Source organism: Camponotus floridanus, unplaced genomic scaffold (assembly GCF_003227725.1).
Source record: "Camponotus floridanus strain SB8 unplaced genomic scaffold, Cflo_v7.5 scaffold23, whole genome shotgun sequence".
Lineage (NCBI taxonomy): Eukaryota > Metazoa > Arthropoda > Insecta > Hymenoptera > Formicidae > Camponotus > Camponotus floridanus.
In genome coordinates this window covers 676,252-689,510 of record NW_020229359.1, presented here as the reverse complement: position 1 = coordinate 689,510, position 13,259 = coordinate 676,252, and the positions used below count along the sequence as shown (strand labels likewise).

At 39.4% G+C, this 13,259-nt stretch overlaps 4 protein-coding genes across 7 annotated transcripts; 2 read left to right on the top strand and 2 right to left on the bottom strand.

Annotated features, from left to right (window-relative positions):
- Positions 1-637: 637 nt before the first annotated feature.
- On the top strand, positions 638-2,014 carry LOC105250716 (ER lumen protein-retaining receptor). Its single transcript, XM_011256960.3, has 3 exons — positions 638-890; positions 1,008-1,197; positions 1,286-2,014. Exons 1-3 carry the CDS (start codon positions 800-802, stop codon positions 1,641-1,643), a joined length of 639 nt encoding a protein of 212 aa, XP_011255262.1. The 5' UTR covers positions 638-799; the 3' UTR covers positions 1,644-2,014.
- Positions 2,015-2,129: 115 nt separating this feature from the next.
- LOC105250719 (DNA polymerase subunit gamma-2, mitochondrial) lies at positions 2,130-3,257 on the bottom strand. The gene is made up of 2 exons (XM_011256962.3): positions 2,674-3,257; positions 2,130-2,602 (listed from the first exon to the last, which is right to left on the bottom strand). Exons 1-2 carry the CDS (start codon positions 3,217-3,219, stop codon positions 2,174-2,176), a joined length of 975 nt encoding a protein of 324 aa, XP_011255264.1. The 5' UTR covers positions 3,220-3,257; the 3' UTR covers positions 2,130-2,173.
- On the bottom strand, positions 3,168-4,089 carry LOC105250717 (glutamyl-tRNA(Gln) amidotransferase subunit C, mitochondrial). Its single transcript, XM_011256961.3, has one exon. The coding sequence runs from the start codon at positions 3,681-3,683 to the stop codon at positions 3,216-3,218; it is 468 nt and encodes a 155-aa protein (XP_011255263.1). The 5' UTR covers positions 3,684-4,089; the 3' UTR covers positions 3,168-3,215.
- A 1,043-nt stretch (positions 4,090-5,132) lies between these two features.
- LOC105250720 (MTSS1-like protein) lies at positions 5,133-12,995 on the top strand. 4 transcript variants are annotated; one of them, XM_011256964.3, is made up of 13 exons: positions 5,134-5,957; positions 7,054-7,115; positions 7,494-7,567; positions 7,680-7,764; positions 7,867-7,958; positions 8,047-8,336; positions 8,420-8,719; positions 8,972-9,100; positions 9,570-9,639; positions 9,736-10,035; positions 10,106-10,245; positions 10,361-10,722; positions 10,917-12,995. In XM_011256964.3, exons 1-13 carry the CDS (start codon positions 5,886-5,888, stop codon positions 11,620-11,622), a joined length of 2,682 nt encoding a protein of 893 aa, XP_011255266.1. In that variant the 5' UTR covers positions 5,134-5,885; the 3' UTR covers positions 11,623-12,995. The 4 variants fall into 4 exon arrangements, with proteins under 4 accessions (XP_011255267.1, XP_011255266.1, XP_011255269.1 ...); XM_011256963.3 differs by having other exon boundaries at positions 5,886-5,957; positions 9,483-9,639; XM_011256965.3 differs by lacking the exon at positions 8,972-9,100 and having other exon boundaries at positions 5,133-5,957; positions 9,483-9,639.
- The last annotated feature ends 264 nt before the right edge of the window (positions 12,996-13,259 follow it).

Sequence of the window (13,259 nt, the reverse complement as noted above, 5' to 3'; positions counted from 1 at the left end):
AGCTTCTCCGGACGCCTTCTGCGGAGTTCTGCGTCGCGACTCCAACGTTTCCTACCGTTGGAGACAGACGTCATCCCTCTCTATCGCTCGGTCATGAGCTAACCGACTCTTGAGGGAGCGTCCCGTTTGCCACGTCCCGATTGACCACAGCCAATCATATCGACCTGTGCCTAGGGTAACCAGCAACGATTAACCAATCAGAAAGTTCTATTTTGAATTGGCCAATTGGCGACGTGGGCAATCGAATCTCGTCCGATTCTTGATTGGTCGCTTTCAGCGGACTCAACCGCTAAGTAACATTCGAACGTGATTGGTTTCTACTTTCAGATCCGATCACCTATGGACCAATCATGGAATCGTGGAATTACATCGGTAAATCTAATGTTGCCCAACTGTTGAGGCCGCTGAATGCGCTATTGGCTACCGATGACACGTTATTTCCTAGCATATCGCATCTTACGACCTGATGTCCCTAGGATCATTTTGATTGGTGTATTCTTATTCCCTTCCGGAAATAACAACATGGCATATCCAATCACGATATATTCGTTCTTTTCGTTTTCCCTCGCAATTTCTTGATAAAAATTTCTGACCTTGTCGCTGATTATCTATCGCGTATTCCACGATCTTACTGGACATCAGATGTTAACTCGCGGAGCCACCAGGAGCCACTCGGTGGGTCGGCCATCTGCTTCAGCCGCAGCCGGAGCCACGTCATATTTGTGTGCCGCTTGGAAGCGAGCTAAACGAGCTGGCTTCCGTGTTTTCACGTTAAAATTCCGTTCCCGCAAACGCAGACATGAATATATTCAGGTTGCTGGGCGATCTATCGCATCTCCTGGCCATTATCATACTTCTCCTTAAGATATGGAAGACGCGGAGTTGTGCCGGTGAGTCGCGATGTTGCTCCTTTATTAGGGAGACGCGAGTGATTTGGTCAAATGATGCGTTACGATTGTACGCGATAATCCTCTCAGCTGACTGCGATCATCGACGCTTTTTCGCAGGTATCAGTGGCAAGTCGCAGATTCTCTTCGCAATTGTTTACACCACCCGGTACCTAGACCTGTTCACCACATTCATATCTGCATATAATACATTCATGAAGATAATTTTCATCGTCGCGTCCTTCGCCACGGTTTTCTTGATGTATGTCAAGTTCAAAGCAACGTATGATCACAATCACGATACGTTCAGGTAAGTCACTCTTCTATCGATATCATAGTTATTTTGTCTATGTGTATATACATGATATGTGCGCATAGAGATGATGTTTTTGTTGTAGGATCGAATTCTTGGTTTTACCCGCGCTTGTACTAGCGTTGCTGATCAATCACGAGCTGTCTTTCGTAGAGGTCCTGTGGACATTCAGCATTTATCTAGAATCAGTGGCGATATTACCGCAATTGTTTCTGGTGTCGAAAACAGGCGAAGCTGAAAGCATCACCAGTCATTATTTATTCGCATTGGGATCTTATAGAGGCTTGTATCTATTCAACTGGGTCTACCGTTACTACGCCGAGGATCATTACGACTTGATCGCCATAGTCGCAGGATTGGTACAGACAGTTCTGTATTGTGACTTTTTCTACCTCTACATTACCAAAGTACTGAAGGGCAAGAAGCTACAACTACCTGCTTAGCTTCAGTTAAGAGTATTATCCTCTTGCATCGGAGAAAAGTTTGACTGCCTGTCTTCGGTATCGCCAATCCGAAATAAATCCGGGCAATCCTGGGAGGCTCGTGGAACGCACACACAGTGCATGTTTCCGCCAATTGTGGAATATCACTTCGCAGCATCTTCCCTCTTATCAAACATTCTCTTCCTTCCCTCATCTATCATCCTGTCGTGTAGCGCCGCTTGCTGTATTTCCTTTCCAGGACAAGATCTAAATTGCCTCTACTATTCTTTCGTACTTTATTTCAAGCAGCATACACATAATTATAGAATCAGAATAATTGTTTATTTTATGAATTTAGGAATTTGACGAGATAATTGGGGATAAAAAAATTGTATAAAATGAGAACTTTCATCAATATTTACAGTTTATATTGTTGTGTAATTTTCATTAATAAATATAGTTAATAATTAAATATAATTATACATGACAATACATAATACATGTCTCGTAAATTTTGATTGGAAAACCTAGGATTGTGCCATTTCGGCGATTCAAGAAGAACGTAGAGTAATATACTTTACCAAGTCGGAAATGTGAATCGCTTCTTTAAGAGTCGTAGAGCAATTTTTTACATAAACAATGCCATTCTTAAGACTAGTCCTATCCACTGATACGACGAACGGTACTAGGCACATTTCCACGATTCGTTCTGTATTAGTTAATATAGTAGATATCCCCTTCGCCCTAAGCATATTGTTTAAGTATAGCACAAAGCGATTTAAGTCTTCTACATCAGTTTCATTGTCTTGTTTTGCTATGTGGAACGTAGTTTTATACGGAGATAACTTAGGATGAATATACGCGCTAGTTGATTGATCCAACATGTGACTATCACAGAGTAATGCCAGACAACCCCAATCCAAGGAAGCTACATGCTCAATCATATGCACATCTGCAGCATTATCCTTACTATTTTCAGTCTGTAAATAAATATTCATTTAAACAATTATTTTCTCTCTCTCTCCTTCAAGACATCTCATTAAAACTTTACCTGAGGAAATAACTTTCGTATGCCAGGATAATAAGTAATTGTTTCTACAGTGATATTGCCAAAGGGGAACTGTGCTTCTATCTCCGTCACATCAAGATTCCTCGTTTTTCTCGACTCAGCCAGGACGAATCTCGAGGGGTACTGGGCCAGCTTGCGCCACCAAACCTTTCGCTCACGTTGCTTCTTGTGCAGCAGACTCTTCGAGTCGGACGCGTCGACGATCATGTTGATCTTGGCAATCCTGTGGCTTGATATCTTAGTCGACAATAGGGACTCGTTCCACGTGTTCTTCGACATCGTGACAAGCGTGGCAAGCGCGAACGGCAGCGAGTCGTCCATCGAATTGCTCCGCAACAGCTGCAACGTATCCGCAATCGAATCGCAGGGGAACACGTTGTGACGCGACATCGTGACGCATTGAGCGAACCAGTGCTCCTCGAGGTTCCTGAACAGCAGCTTGCCCTGAGGACCATACGCGAAGACCCGCTCCGACAGATTGAGAAAATGCGGGCTGACGGCCCTCAATACAGCTTCCAGGCTCATCATTCGGACTCGGATCTCTTCGTCACCAGAGGTGCGACGAAGTACTCCTCCTCCAGCACCGCGGCGTTCCTCAGTATCTCGCGCCGATCAACGTTGTCTCTCACCACGTCGTCCCGCAGATGAATATGATAGTTCTCCAGGGTGCTGTACATCGGACTCACCGTCTCGTCGATGTGCGCTGTTCGCAGCGGCTCGGTGAAGGCTATCGCCTCCTCCAGGATCCGTTTACTCTGCTCGTACTCCAAGCCGACCAGCGCCAGCCTCTCGAGCCTCCTGATGGTCGCCTCGTCGATTGGTTTCCTGTCACCGCGCGATTGGTCGCTGATGTTTTCCACCGCTTGTTTTTGTTGTTGTTGCTGTCTCGCTTGTACTATTGAAGTGTGGCACGTCCTGGATGATACACTCGGATGCAGAGGAATTATAATTCTTTTGTCAAAAAATCTGCACGCCCGTCGTAACGCGTCCATGTCAGCTGATCGGATTTGATCTCTCTCTGCCCAGGGTTTTTATTTATCTTTCCACAGACGCTTGGAGAATTGATTCTTTTGGCTACACTTTATAATCGTAACCTTTTCTTTCAGACGTATATTGATATGAGATCCTATCTATTTTATTTTAGCGCACTGCACGGAAAAGTGCAGTTGTAAGTGTAGTCCTGAAGTTTTCGAATCGTCAGATTGTGTTCGAGCGTTTGGGGTTTGTCGCAATTTTTATTTATTCTTTATTGCGATAAGTTTAGTCTTTTTAACTCACTTTTTGCACTTCTCATTTCTCCTTTTTCTTCTTTAGGTTTTTTAGATATACATCTATCATTCTATTCCAATTTAGTTGAAAAGGACAATTCTAATATATTTTAATCATGTTAAAATATTCTTTTTTGAGGAAAATTTTATTTGATTCGAACCCAATCGAAAATGTTCGAAAAAATTTCGAAATTGCCGTCGAATAAAATTTCCTCAGAGACGACATTTCGGAGTGTAATCTAATATTATTTATCAAGCGATTTTGATTGGTACGATTTGAGGGATTTTGATTGGTACGATTTGAGGGATACCAGAAACTTTCTATCCGGCATCCAATCAGTGCGTCTGAAATGTCATATTGTAAATAGCACTTTAGGAAGATTTACACTGCATTCGCGGTGAAACTATAGTTTATATTTTATCTGCTATTATTTATTATTATTATTGATAATGAGCATACACAGATAAAGTAAAGAATAAATAGATGAATTTTTAGGAAGGTATTCATTTGTGACATTTTCGAGTCGAACACATATACAGGGTGTCCCAGTTATCTTTCGTCATCTTTCAAAGACAGATTCCTGGGATTTCAAACCAGTTGTTGGCCTGAATATACTGATCGCTCCCAGATCAGAAGTGGTCATTAAATTCCAAAGAAGAAGAAGATTCCTGGGATCATCTGAAGACGATTTTTCCTCAACGAAAATGTCGTGGCACTAATAATTTTCGAATTACAAGTGATTGGAAATAAGGGGTTTCTCGTAAACTAAGCTTTGTAGAAATAAAATATTAACATAACCACATTCTTCGATTAATTTTAAATAAAGTTTACTTCAGTTGAGTTTTAATTTAAGACTTAATTGCAAAGATATACGATGACAAAAATCGAGAACACGCAAAAAATGATAGCCTTCACTGACATTTTCGCTGAGGAAAAATCGTCTTCAAATGATCCCACGAATCTGTCTTTGAAAGATGACGGAGATAACTGGAACACCCTGTATATCACATGACTGATTCGAATGGACAGTTTTATGAGTAATTTGACGACTGTCGATTCATTAAGATGAGATACAAAATTAAAAAAGCCGTAGATAATCTCCTTTCACCTCGCCAATTTTTTTCCAGAGCCAACAGTCATTATATATAAATAACATCTAGACACGATACGTCCAACTCGAACCCGGAAATGAAGAAATTTCCGACGTAGCCTTCTACGTTCTATGTACGATTCACGCTACGTTTATGCCATTCTGCACCAATCGGAGTCTCATTGTGTTGCACATCGTTGTCTTATCTCTCTCTCTCTCCCCCTCCCTCTTCTTCCTCTCCCCCTCCCTCTCTCTTTCCTTTCCCCCCTTTTCCCTTTCCCTCTCACTTTTCCCTTCGGGATAACGATTAGACGCATACTGAATAACATCGATCCCGATTTCTAGAACGAGGTCACCACGCAGGGGCAACGATCCGCGCGCGGAGCGAACTCGATCACTATCGCGCGTACAACGTCCGCCCGTCGTCGTCGTGTTGTGTTTACGTGCGTGTGTACACATAAGATACGCTCGGGCCGCGCGTTGTTCACAGTCGCAGTCGCGTCAACGACGTCGTCGACGCGGTTCATTCGCCTCCTCGCGCTCCGAGGTCCCGCTGGTAAAGTCTACTCTAGCGACGAGCCCGCGTCGCCTCGCCGTTGTTTTTCGTGGACGCGTCCGCCTCTCTTCGCAGCCGTCCTCTTCGCCCTTTTTCCCCCCTCTCGACCTAACCGAGAGATGACAAGTTACATCGTCCGTCCTCGCTGGCGGCGGTGCATCGTTTCCGCCAACGTCCGCGTCGATGACGCAAAGTGAACTCGTCGCGCTTGCTGCGAGATCATTCGCCCCGGGAGGCGTCCGCTCACCGATTTAGGCCAGTCCAAACAATACAAAAAAGATGGACGCGACGATAGAGAGAGAGTGCAGCGCGTTGGGCAGTTTGTTCCAGCAGATCGTCACCGACATGAAGGTAAGGGGATAAGCGTTCCGCTTGTTGGGCCCGGCCGATTATTTCGAGTTTCACGTACCGTCAATGTTTGTCTCTCTCGAATACCTGCCCCCCTTCACAGTCGGACTTTTTGCGTTATCCTGCGACTTTTTTCGACTCTCCTCTCTCTCTCTCTCTCAGAGTTTTTTGAATATTTTTTTCAATATCCTTTTACGTTGTTACGTTTGTGGAATTTTCTATTGCATTTTTTTATTGGAGATTTCTTTCCTCACCCTCTCTTTTGTAGTTTATATTAGCTATGTATCGTGTACAAGATCCTTTATATCTGGAAAAAATGATATCTAACATTTGGAATCAATTGGCATATCAACAATTTAACACTGCAAAAATATTTGTTTGATTTTATTATAAATAATTCATGTGTGTCTGCTTTTTTTTTATGGACTGCAGATATGTTGATGTTGCAGACATACATGGATTATTTATAATAAAATCAAACACATTTTTTTAAATAGGGGATTAAAAATGTTTTTTTTTAATTACAAACATAAGAAGAAGTAACATTGCCTTGAATAATTAATTTTATCAAGTGCATTTTTTGTAATCTTTAATTGCTTTTGCTTATAAATATCATTGTTGTCAAGATAGACAATAATAATCCAATCTACAATTGAAAATTTTTATTCTTTATATTTTTACAGTTTTTTTTCACAGTTTCTTCTATAGTTTTTTGTGGAAGCAAAAGCTTTAATTTTATGCACTATATATGTATCTTTCTTATCTTATATTTCCTATATCTCTTTATCTCTATATAGCTATCTTTGTAATTCCATATATATCTTTTTTATCCTATAATATATTTATTTTGTAATGAATAAGAGAAAAAGTATTTGCTATATTTTATGTCTACGAATTATTTTATATATATTAATAAAATTTTATAAACTAGTACTGATATAACATATGGGCGTATATGATTATATTATCTATTACTAATATAGTTTAAATTACTCTGACTAAGCCTGTATAAACTAATGTTGAAATAATATCAATGTTTCATCCATGGAATTTTTAACTTTCCAATAAAATATGTCATATTTTTTTCTTTTTTTTATAGAATGGAGCACCACTTTGGGAAGACTTGATTTCAAAAGCTACAAAGTTACATGCAAGTTTGAGGTGAATATATTTGTAATATGTTTAACAAACAACTTATGTAATTTTCTTATCTTATACTTCCTGTATAAGATGTCCTGTATCTCTATATCTCTATATTGCTATATCTTTGTAACTAATATATATCTTTTTTATCTTATTTACTTTAATTTTTGAAAATATATAAAAGATCTTTGTGTATTGAAGATTTTTTATAAGTGACATTTTATTATAAATGTTGCAATATTAATGTAAAAAATTGAATTTGATGATTTTACACTTTTATCTATCTCATATTTAGTCTGTTGCATGGTTTTAATCAAATAGAGGTTTATATGAATAATATTATACATATATTTTAAATGTCTTTGAGATTTTAATATATGATACATATTATTACAGAGCTGCTCTTTTGGCTATTTCTGCATATCTTGAGACTTTTCAGAAGATAGCAGATGCTGCGACTAATGCCAGAGGTATGTTTTCATTAAATTGTAATAGAAGGATTATATTGTGTATTAAAGTCGTTTGCGTTAAGTTAACAAATTAAAATTAAAAAATTAAAACATTGTCTCTGTTTTAATTAAGGTGCAACTAAGGAAATTGGAACAGCACTGACAAGAATATGTTTAAGACACAAGGCGGTAGAAACCCGTATGAAGTCATTTACTAGGTATGTTAAAATCTTTTTAATTGTGCCTCCACAAGCATATATTTATTTTAGTTTTTTAGCATTATTCGTTACAGTACTCATATATAAATAACTTTTTTTAAGCGCTATTATGGACTGCTTGGTGCTGCCTTTACAAGAGAAATTGGAAGATTGGAAAAAATCTTTGATCAATTTAGACAAAGAACATGCCAAAGGTTAACATCATTACAATATCATAATAAGTTATGTTTTCATAAAAAAGTATAGTTTTTCTCTTACGATCCATACTTTTGCTATTTTTAGAATTCAAAAAAGCAAGAGCGGAGTTAAAGAAACGTTCTACCGATACTCTACGTCTGCAAAAGAAAAAAGCACGAAAAGGTCAAGTTCACCTACACATTCAAGGACAACCTCAAAGTCACGGGACGTGTTCCAGCGATGTAGAACTCAATAGGATGCTGGAATCGTCGGCGGCGGTTGTCCAGGAGAAAAGACTGAGTTTAGAAGAAACGGAACGAAAAGCCGTCCGTGCTGCCCTTCTCGAGGAGAGAGGCAGATTTTGTCTCCTTGCTCGATTCCTGAAACCTGTACTGGTTAGTAGATAGCTACATGCATTTATGTTCATATTGACATATGTTGATAATACATAATATACATACATGCATAATCATTTTAGGATGAGGAGATAGCGATGTTAATGGAATTGACGCATTTGCAAGAGGTGTCCGATCAATTGCAAAGACATGCCGCATCACCGCATCATTTACCGCCTGCATCCGAGCAGGTAATAACGGACATAAAAGGTTGCGACGTTACTCAATGGTCGTTGGCTACGCCGCCGTCGAGTCCGTCGTTATCTCTCGGATCGAGGAAGAGCTCTATGTGTTCGATCAGTTCTCTAACTAGTAGCAGTAGTGGATCTTGTAAAAGTCATCCGAGCCCGTCCGGACATCCATGGCACAGATCGCTTTCTCAGGTAATTACGCGTTGGTAATTAGTTCTTCTTTTCAATATTTCTTTCTCTTTCTCCACTTCATTATTCCGTGGATTGATTTATTAGGTGTCTTTTTATATATTGCATGACATGGTAACACTATTAATGCAATGCAGAGCTGCAATGCACCTAGTAGTATCTTTCACATAGATTCTACAGCACGATTCGATCGCTCTGTTTGTCCGCTGAGCGACAGCTTATTGTACGTCGTAGTCGATGTTGTACTCGTTGTAGCCAATCGGTGTCAGGCCCGCCAGCATCAGCGGTATCGCGGCACTGCGCCATTTGACGAGTGGCAGTTCCCGTGACTCTGGCTTCACGTCTCAGGATACATTGTATAACCAACCGATTTCCGAAGATCAGGTAAAGTTAGCGATGTTTGCGAAGTCTGCGATATTCTACGATGGGTCTTCTTATAGAGCAATGAACCGAAAATTAGTTGTAATTAAAACGGAGTTTAAAAGAAAACTGAAAATTCAATTTTCTCGAAACAATTAGTTATTAAATGTCAACACAGTAGCTCAAAAAAAAAATTAATCTTCGTCAAAGTACTGGCGGAAGGCCCAACGTACAAGATCTCACAAACTTCCGTCACCTAGAAATTAGTTTTTTGCTGCTAGATCGGCTTATCTCCCTTACACCAGTTTTATGCAATCTTTTTAACTTAACTTTAGAGAATGCATTCGTATATCTTGTTGCTTTGTATATTGTCAATACCTAAAGACACGTATTTCGTGCTTTTTAGGTATCGAATGTGTCTTCTCTAAGTAATCAAAGTACCGGTTGCACTGTAACAAGACCCGTGACAACTTCAACTTGGCCTGATTTGCAGGAAACATCCGTTCAATACAACCGGCAAAATCCGGGTGCAGTGAACGAACGGCCACATACCATTTCCTCTGGTAAGTAATATTTAAATATACGATTCGTCATACATATGGACGAGCATGAATGATTTTGATTTGTCATTCACTCTTATCTTTTTTTACTGATTGTAGCATATGAAAAGGGCCATCAGAGACCTGCGCTCAGCGTTTATACATTCCAAGCGCCGGATCGTGATGGTAACAGTTGCTGCCACAGTCAGCCTGCCTCTCCGGTTTCCTCTTCCTCGTCTTGTTCTTCCTCGAATCAGCAATTGTCTAGGGTACAACTTCGTAGAAATAACGGCGGCACTCGTCCGCCTATACCGAATAGATGTTCTAGTCTGGAACGACCGACGATTCCAATGAAGAATGAACCACCCGGAAGTCCACGAGGGAAGCCCAAATTACCTCTTCCGGCTCATTTGGCGAAAGGTTCGCATTTCATATATTGCTACATAATATGTGATGTTAAGATAGATCTAACAATTTCACTATAATGTAGAATTGGCGACCCATCAGCTCCAACAGCCAATGTATGTAAATATGCATGAGTTGGCGAACCTAGCTGCTAGTCGTGCTCAGGAAATGCAGCTTCCGCTGCCTCCTCCTCCAGCATCCTTAACGACACCAAGTACTGATAAGGTATTAAAACAAGAACGACAAGAAAATAAATAAAACATTTAAAAACAAATATTTTAAAAGAAATAAACTTTTTTTTACATTTATTTATATAATTCATTACTCGATCGAATCGCAGACCGAAGCTCCGGAAAAAGATGCTGGTAGTCAAACATCCGAATCCAGTTTGGAGTCTAGCAGCGGATATGGAAGCCAAAATACTTTGCCGCATTCGCATTCGCTTCATAATCAAAACGAAAATACGTGGAACATGCCTGGCATGGCTGCGACTATGTTAATGACACGTAGAGGATCGGCGCAGCAGATAATCAGGCCACCGCCACCGACGAGACGCACATCCACCGTCATCATCGCACCTCCCACGTCGTCCGTTAATGAGGATCGCAGTGAAAATGTTTGCGACGAAGTGGAGAATCTTCCTCCACCACCTGCATTCCTTTTAGAAGGCTCTTCACCCACAGCCAGTCCTACGCCTCAAAGGTAAAAGAACCGATATAATTCTTTCTTACATCAATTTCTCGATTTGAAAGTATTTAGTATTATGTATTTTAATGATTCAAGTTAATCCTTTTCTATTTTTAAATTTAAATTATAAAAATTAACTACAGATAATAAGAAAATGTCTAGATTCTTGAAACCGCGGCTCTTTTTAACTTGTTTTTTTTTTTTTTTAGATCCATTTCAGTTTCTGAAACAGTAAGGACTTTGACCGAGTTACGTCATACTCCAGCCAGTCCATCACTCTTACGGAAGGCTACTTTGCAGCAACAAGCGCACAATAATCCAAATGTTGTCCAACATAATACCATGCTACAGATAACTCGTTCATCGGTGGAACGTTCCTGCTCCACTATTCGTTCAACGTCCCAAGAACGCGGATCTGTTGGCGCGCAAACAACCAGTGCAGCTGGTGGAGGTCCAACTCAGATCGCTCAACAGGCAAATCAAACCCAAGGACAGGGACCTGGCGGCGTAGGTCAGGGTTTTATGGCGGTGCTCAATGCTAAACTTATTGGTACGATGAGCGGCAGCAATACCGCTGCAGCCGTAAATGCTAGCGGTAGTCCTAAATCTCTCAGGAAGCAGTCAATTACGGAACAGCAGCAGCAACAGCAGCAATCTAACAAAAACGTCAAAACAGCGGCTCCCGGTTTCCTCGAGACGCTTAACGCTAAACTGGCTCAGCAACAACAGGTTCTGCAACAAGGAAATAACGGGACGAGTAGATCAGCGAGCGTTAGGCGTATCATGGGTAATCGTGTACCCATCATGGACCCAGTGCAAATGAGGGATTCTCTTATGGATCAAATCAGACGGGGCACTTCACTGAGGAAAACCAGCGGCCCGATCAACGATCGTTCGGCGCCCAAAATCTATTAAATACTACAGCACTGCGTAAGTTTGTAATGTGTTTTATGAATTCCATGAGCAACATTATTCTTTTCTTCGGATATAATTGACTCGCAAGATATGATAAAAATCACAATAATCATCGGAAATCAGTATTTTCCGATTCTTCGTCTACATTTCCGTGCATGTTTCGAATTACATGCATTAAAATAACAGTTATATTTATTCTTTCATTCCTTCTGATAACACGCAGGCTCCATATTAAATCGTCATATGATTTCTTGTACAATAAAGCGTATCGAAATATTGCGCGCAATTGAAGAATAATTTAAACGGATAGATTTTAATAACGTTATATATACGATTATATTATAGCATACAACATATGAAAAAGATGCGCAGAAAGAGATTTTTATAATATATCAATATTTATAAAAAGAGGAAACTGATTTGATTAGGGAATTGTGTCTCGTAAGATCCATATCGATACAACGACAATACTCCAGTACAACTTGTGTCTCATAGTTGTCTATTTTTTCTGCTTGACACGAACGACTCTCTTGTTGCTCCATTAACGTAATTATTAGTCTGTAATTTAATATGCAATTAGGATCTTTACGCGATCTCGCGAAAATCATACATAATTTAATATCGAGCTTGTGTATTCGAGACGCGAGACTCGTCAATGCATATCAGTTTATAATATCTTACTCTCTTTTTTTTTCTTATATCACATATCTTTTTTCACTTTTATACAAGAGAAATGCGAGTTTATTTTATTATAGTTTTCATGTTTTCTCGAATCCATGAGGTTACTGCGACGTGCGTTTAATAGTCGAGATCGATGGCCGTTTCTCCAGTAATATATTCTTCGCCATCGAGATCTTTTTCTCGGTTTCGAGAGAGAAACGGGTGTAGTATATATATATATATACATACTAATAATATACACTGTACAACATCTCTCTCTCTCAGTGTCGATAAATGTTAATATGCGTATGTGTCGCGCCTTCGCGAAGATTACACTTACACAATCGTCGTTGCTTGCAAGCTACATTTTTGACGACGAGAAAAATGTCTCTCTAATTAATTCTGAGTGAACGCTCCGAAATGTTATCGAATATTAGACATCGTCAAGTTGTTAGAAAAATTTTTTTTTTGTATACGTATATCTCTTTGCATTACGTTACATCGTCGTATTGTCGCTAATGTACACTGCCTGGACAAGCAAATCGAAATCATACATTCATCACTCATCTAGCGCGTGATATACGGCGAATACCGATTATTACTGCCAATTACATTCATCTCCTTTCATTCCTCGCATAGTGTTAAGTTTTCAATGGTATTGTAGCGAACCAGCGCGATGAATAGTGTATAGCGAGCAATAGTTTATTATTATATATATATATATATATATATATATATATATGTATATATAGATATACACATATACACATATATATGTGTACATATATATATATATATATGTATATATATATATATATATATATATACATATATGTTTATTTATTTCAAGAAGCATTTAACTGTATACACAGCGTGAATAAATAATAATACTTCCAGAGAAAATCTATCCATTTGATATTTAATAATATTTATCCTTTTTGCAAGAATTTTTTCGAATGGAGAGTGGACTGAATATT

Coding starts and splice junctions, on each gene's coding strand:
- LOC105250719 (XM_011256962.3), bottom strand. CDS start 3,219: ATGATGAGCCTGGAAGCTGTATTGAGGGCCGTCAGCCCGCATTTTCTC. Junction 2,603..2,673: donor TACGAAAGTTATTTCCTCAG/GTAAAGTTTTAA, acceptor ATTTATTTACAG/ACTGAAAATAGTAAGGATAA.
- LOC105250717 (XM_011256961.3), bottom strand. CDS start 3,683: ATGGACGCGTTACGACGGGCGTGCAGATTTTTTGACAAAAGAATTATA.
- LOC105250716 (XM_011256960.3), top strand. CDS start 800: ATGAATATATTCAGGTTGCTGGGCGATCTATCGCATCTCCTGGCCATT. Junction 891..1,007: donor GAAGACGCGGAGTTGTGCCG/GTGAGTCGCGAT, acceptor GCTTTTTCGCAG/GTATCAGTGGCAAGTCGCAG. Junction 1,198..1,285: donor CACAATCACGATACGTTCAG/GTAAGTCACTCT, acceptor TTTTTGTTGTAG/GATCGAATTCTTGGTTTTAC.
- LOC105250720 (XM_011256963.3), top strand. CDS start 5,886: ATGGACGCGACGATAGAGAGAGAGTGCAGCGCGTTGGGCAGTTTGTTC. Junction 7,568..7,679: donor TGCTGCGACTAATGCCAGAG/GTATGTTTTCAT, acceptor GTTTTAATTAAG/GTGCAACTAAGGAAATTGGA. Junction 10,036..10,105: donor TCCGGCTCATTTGGCGAAAG/GTTCGCATTTCA, acceptor ACTATAATGTAG/AATTGGCGACCCATCAGCTC.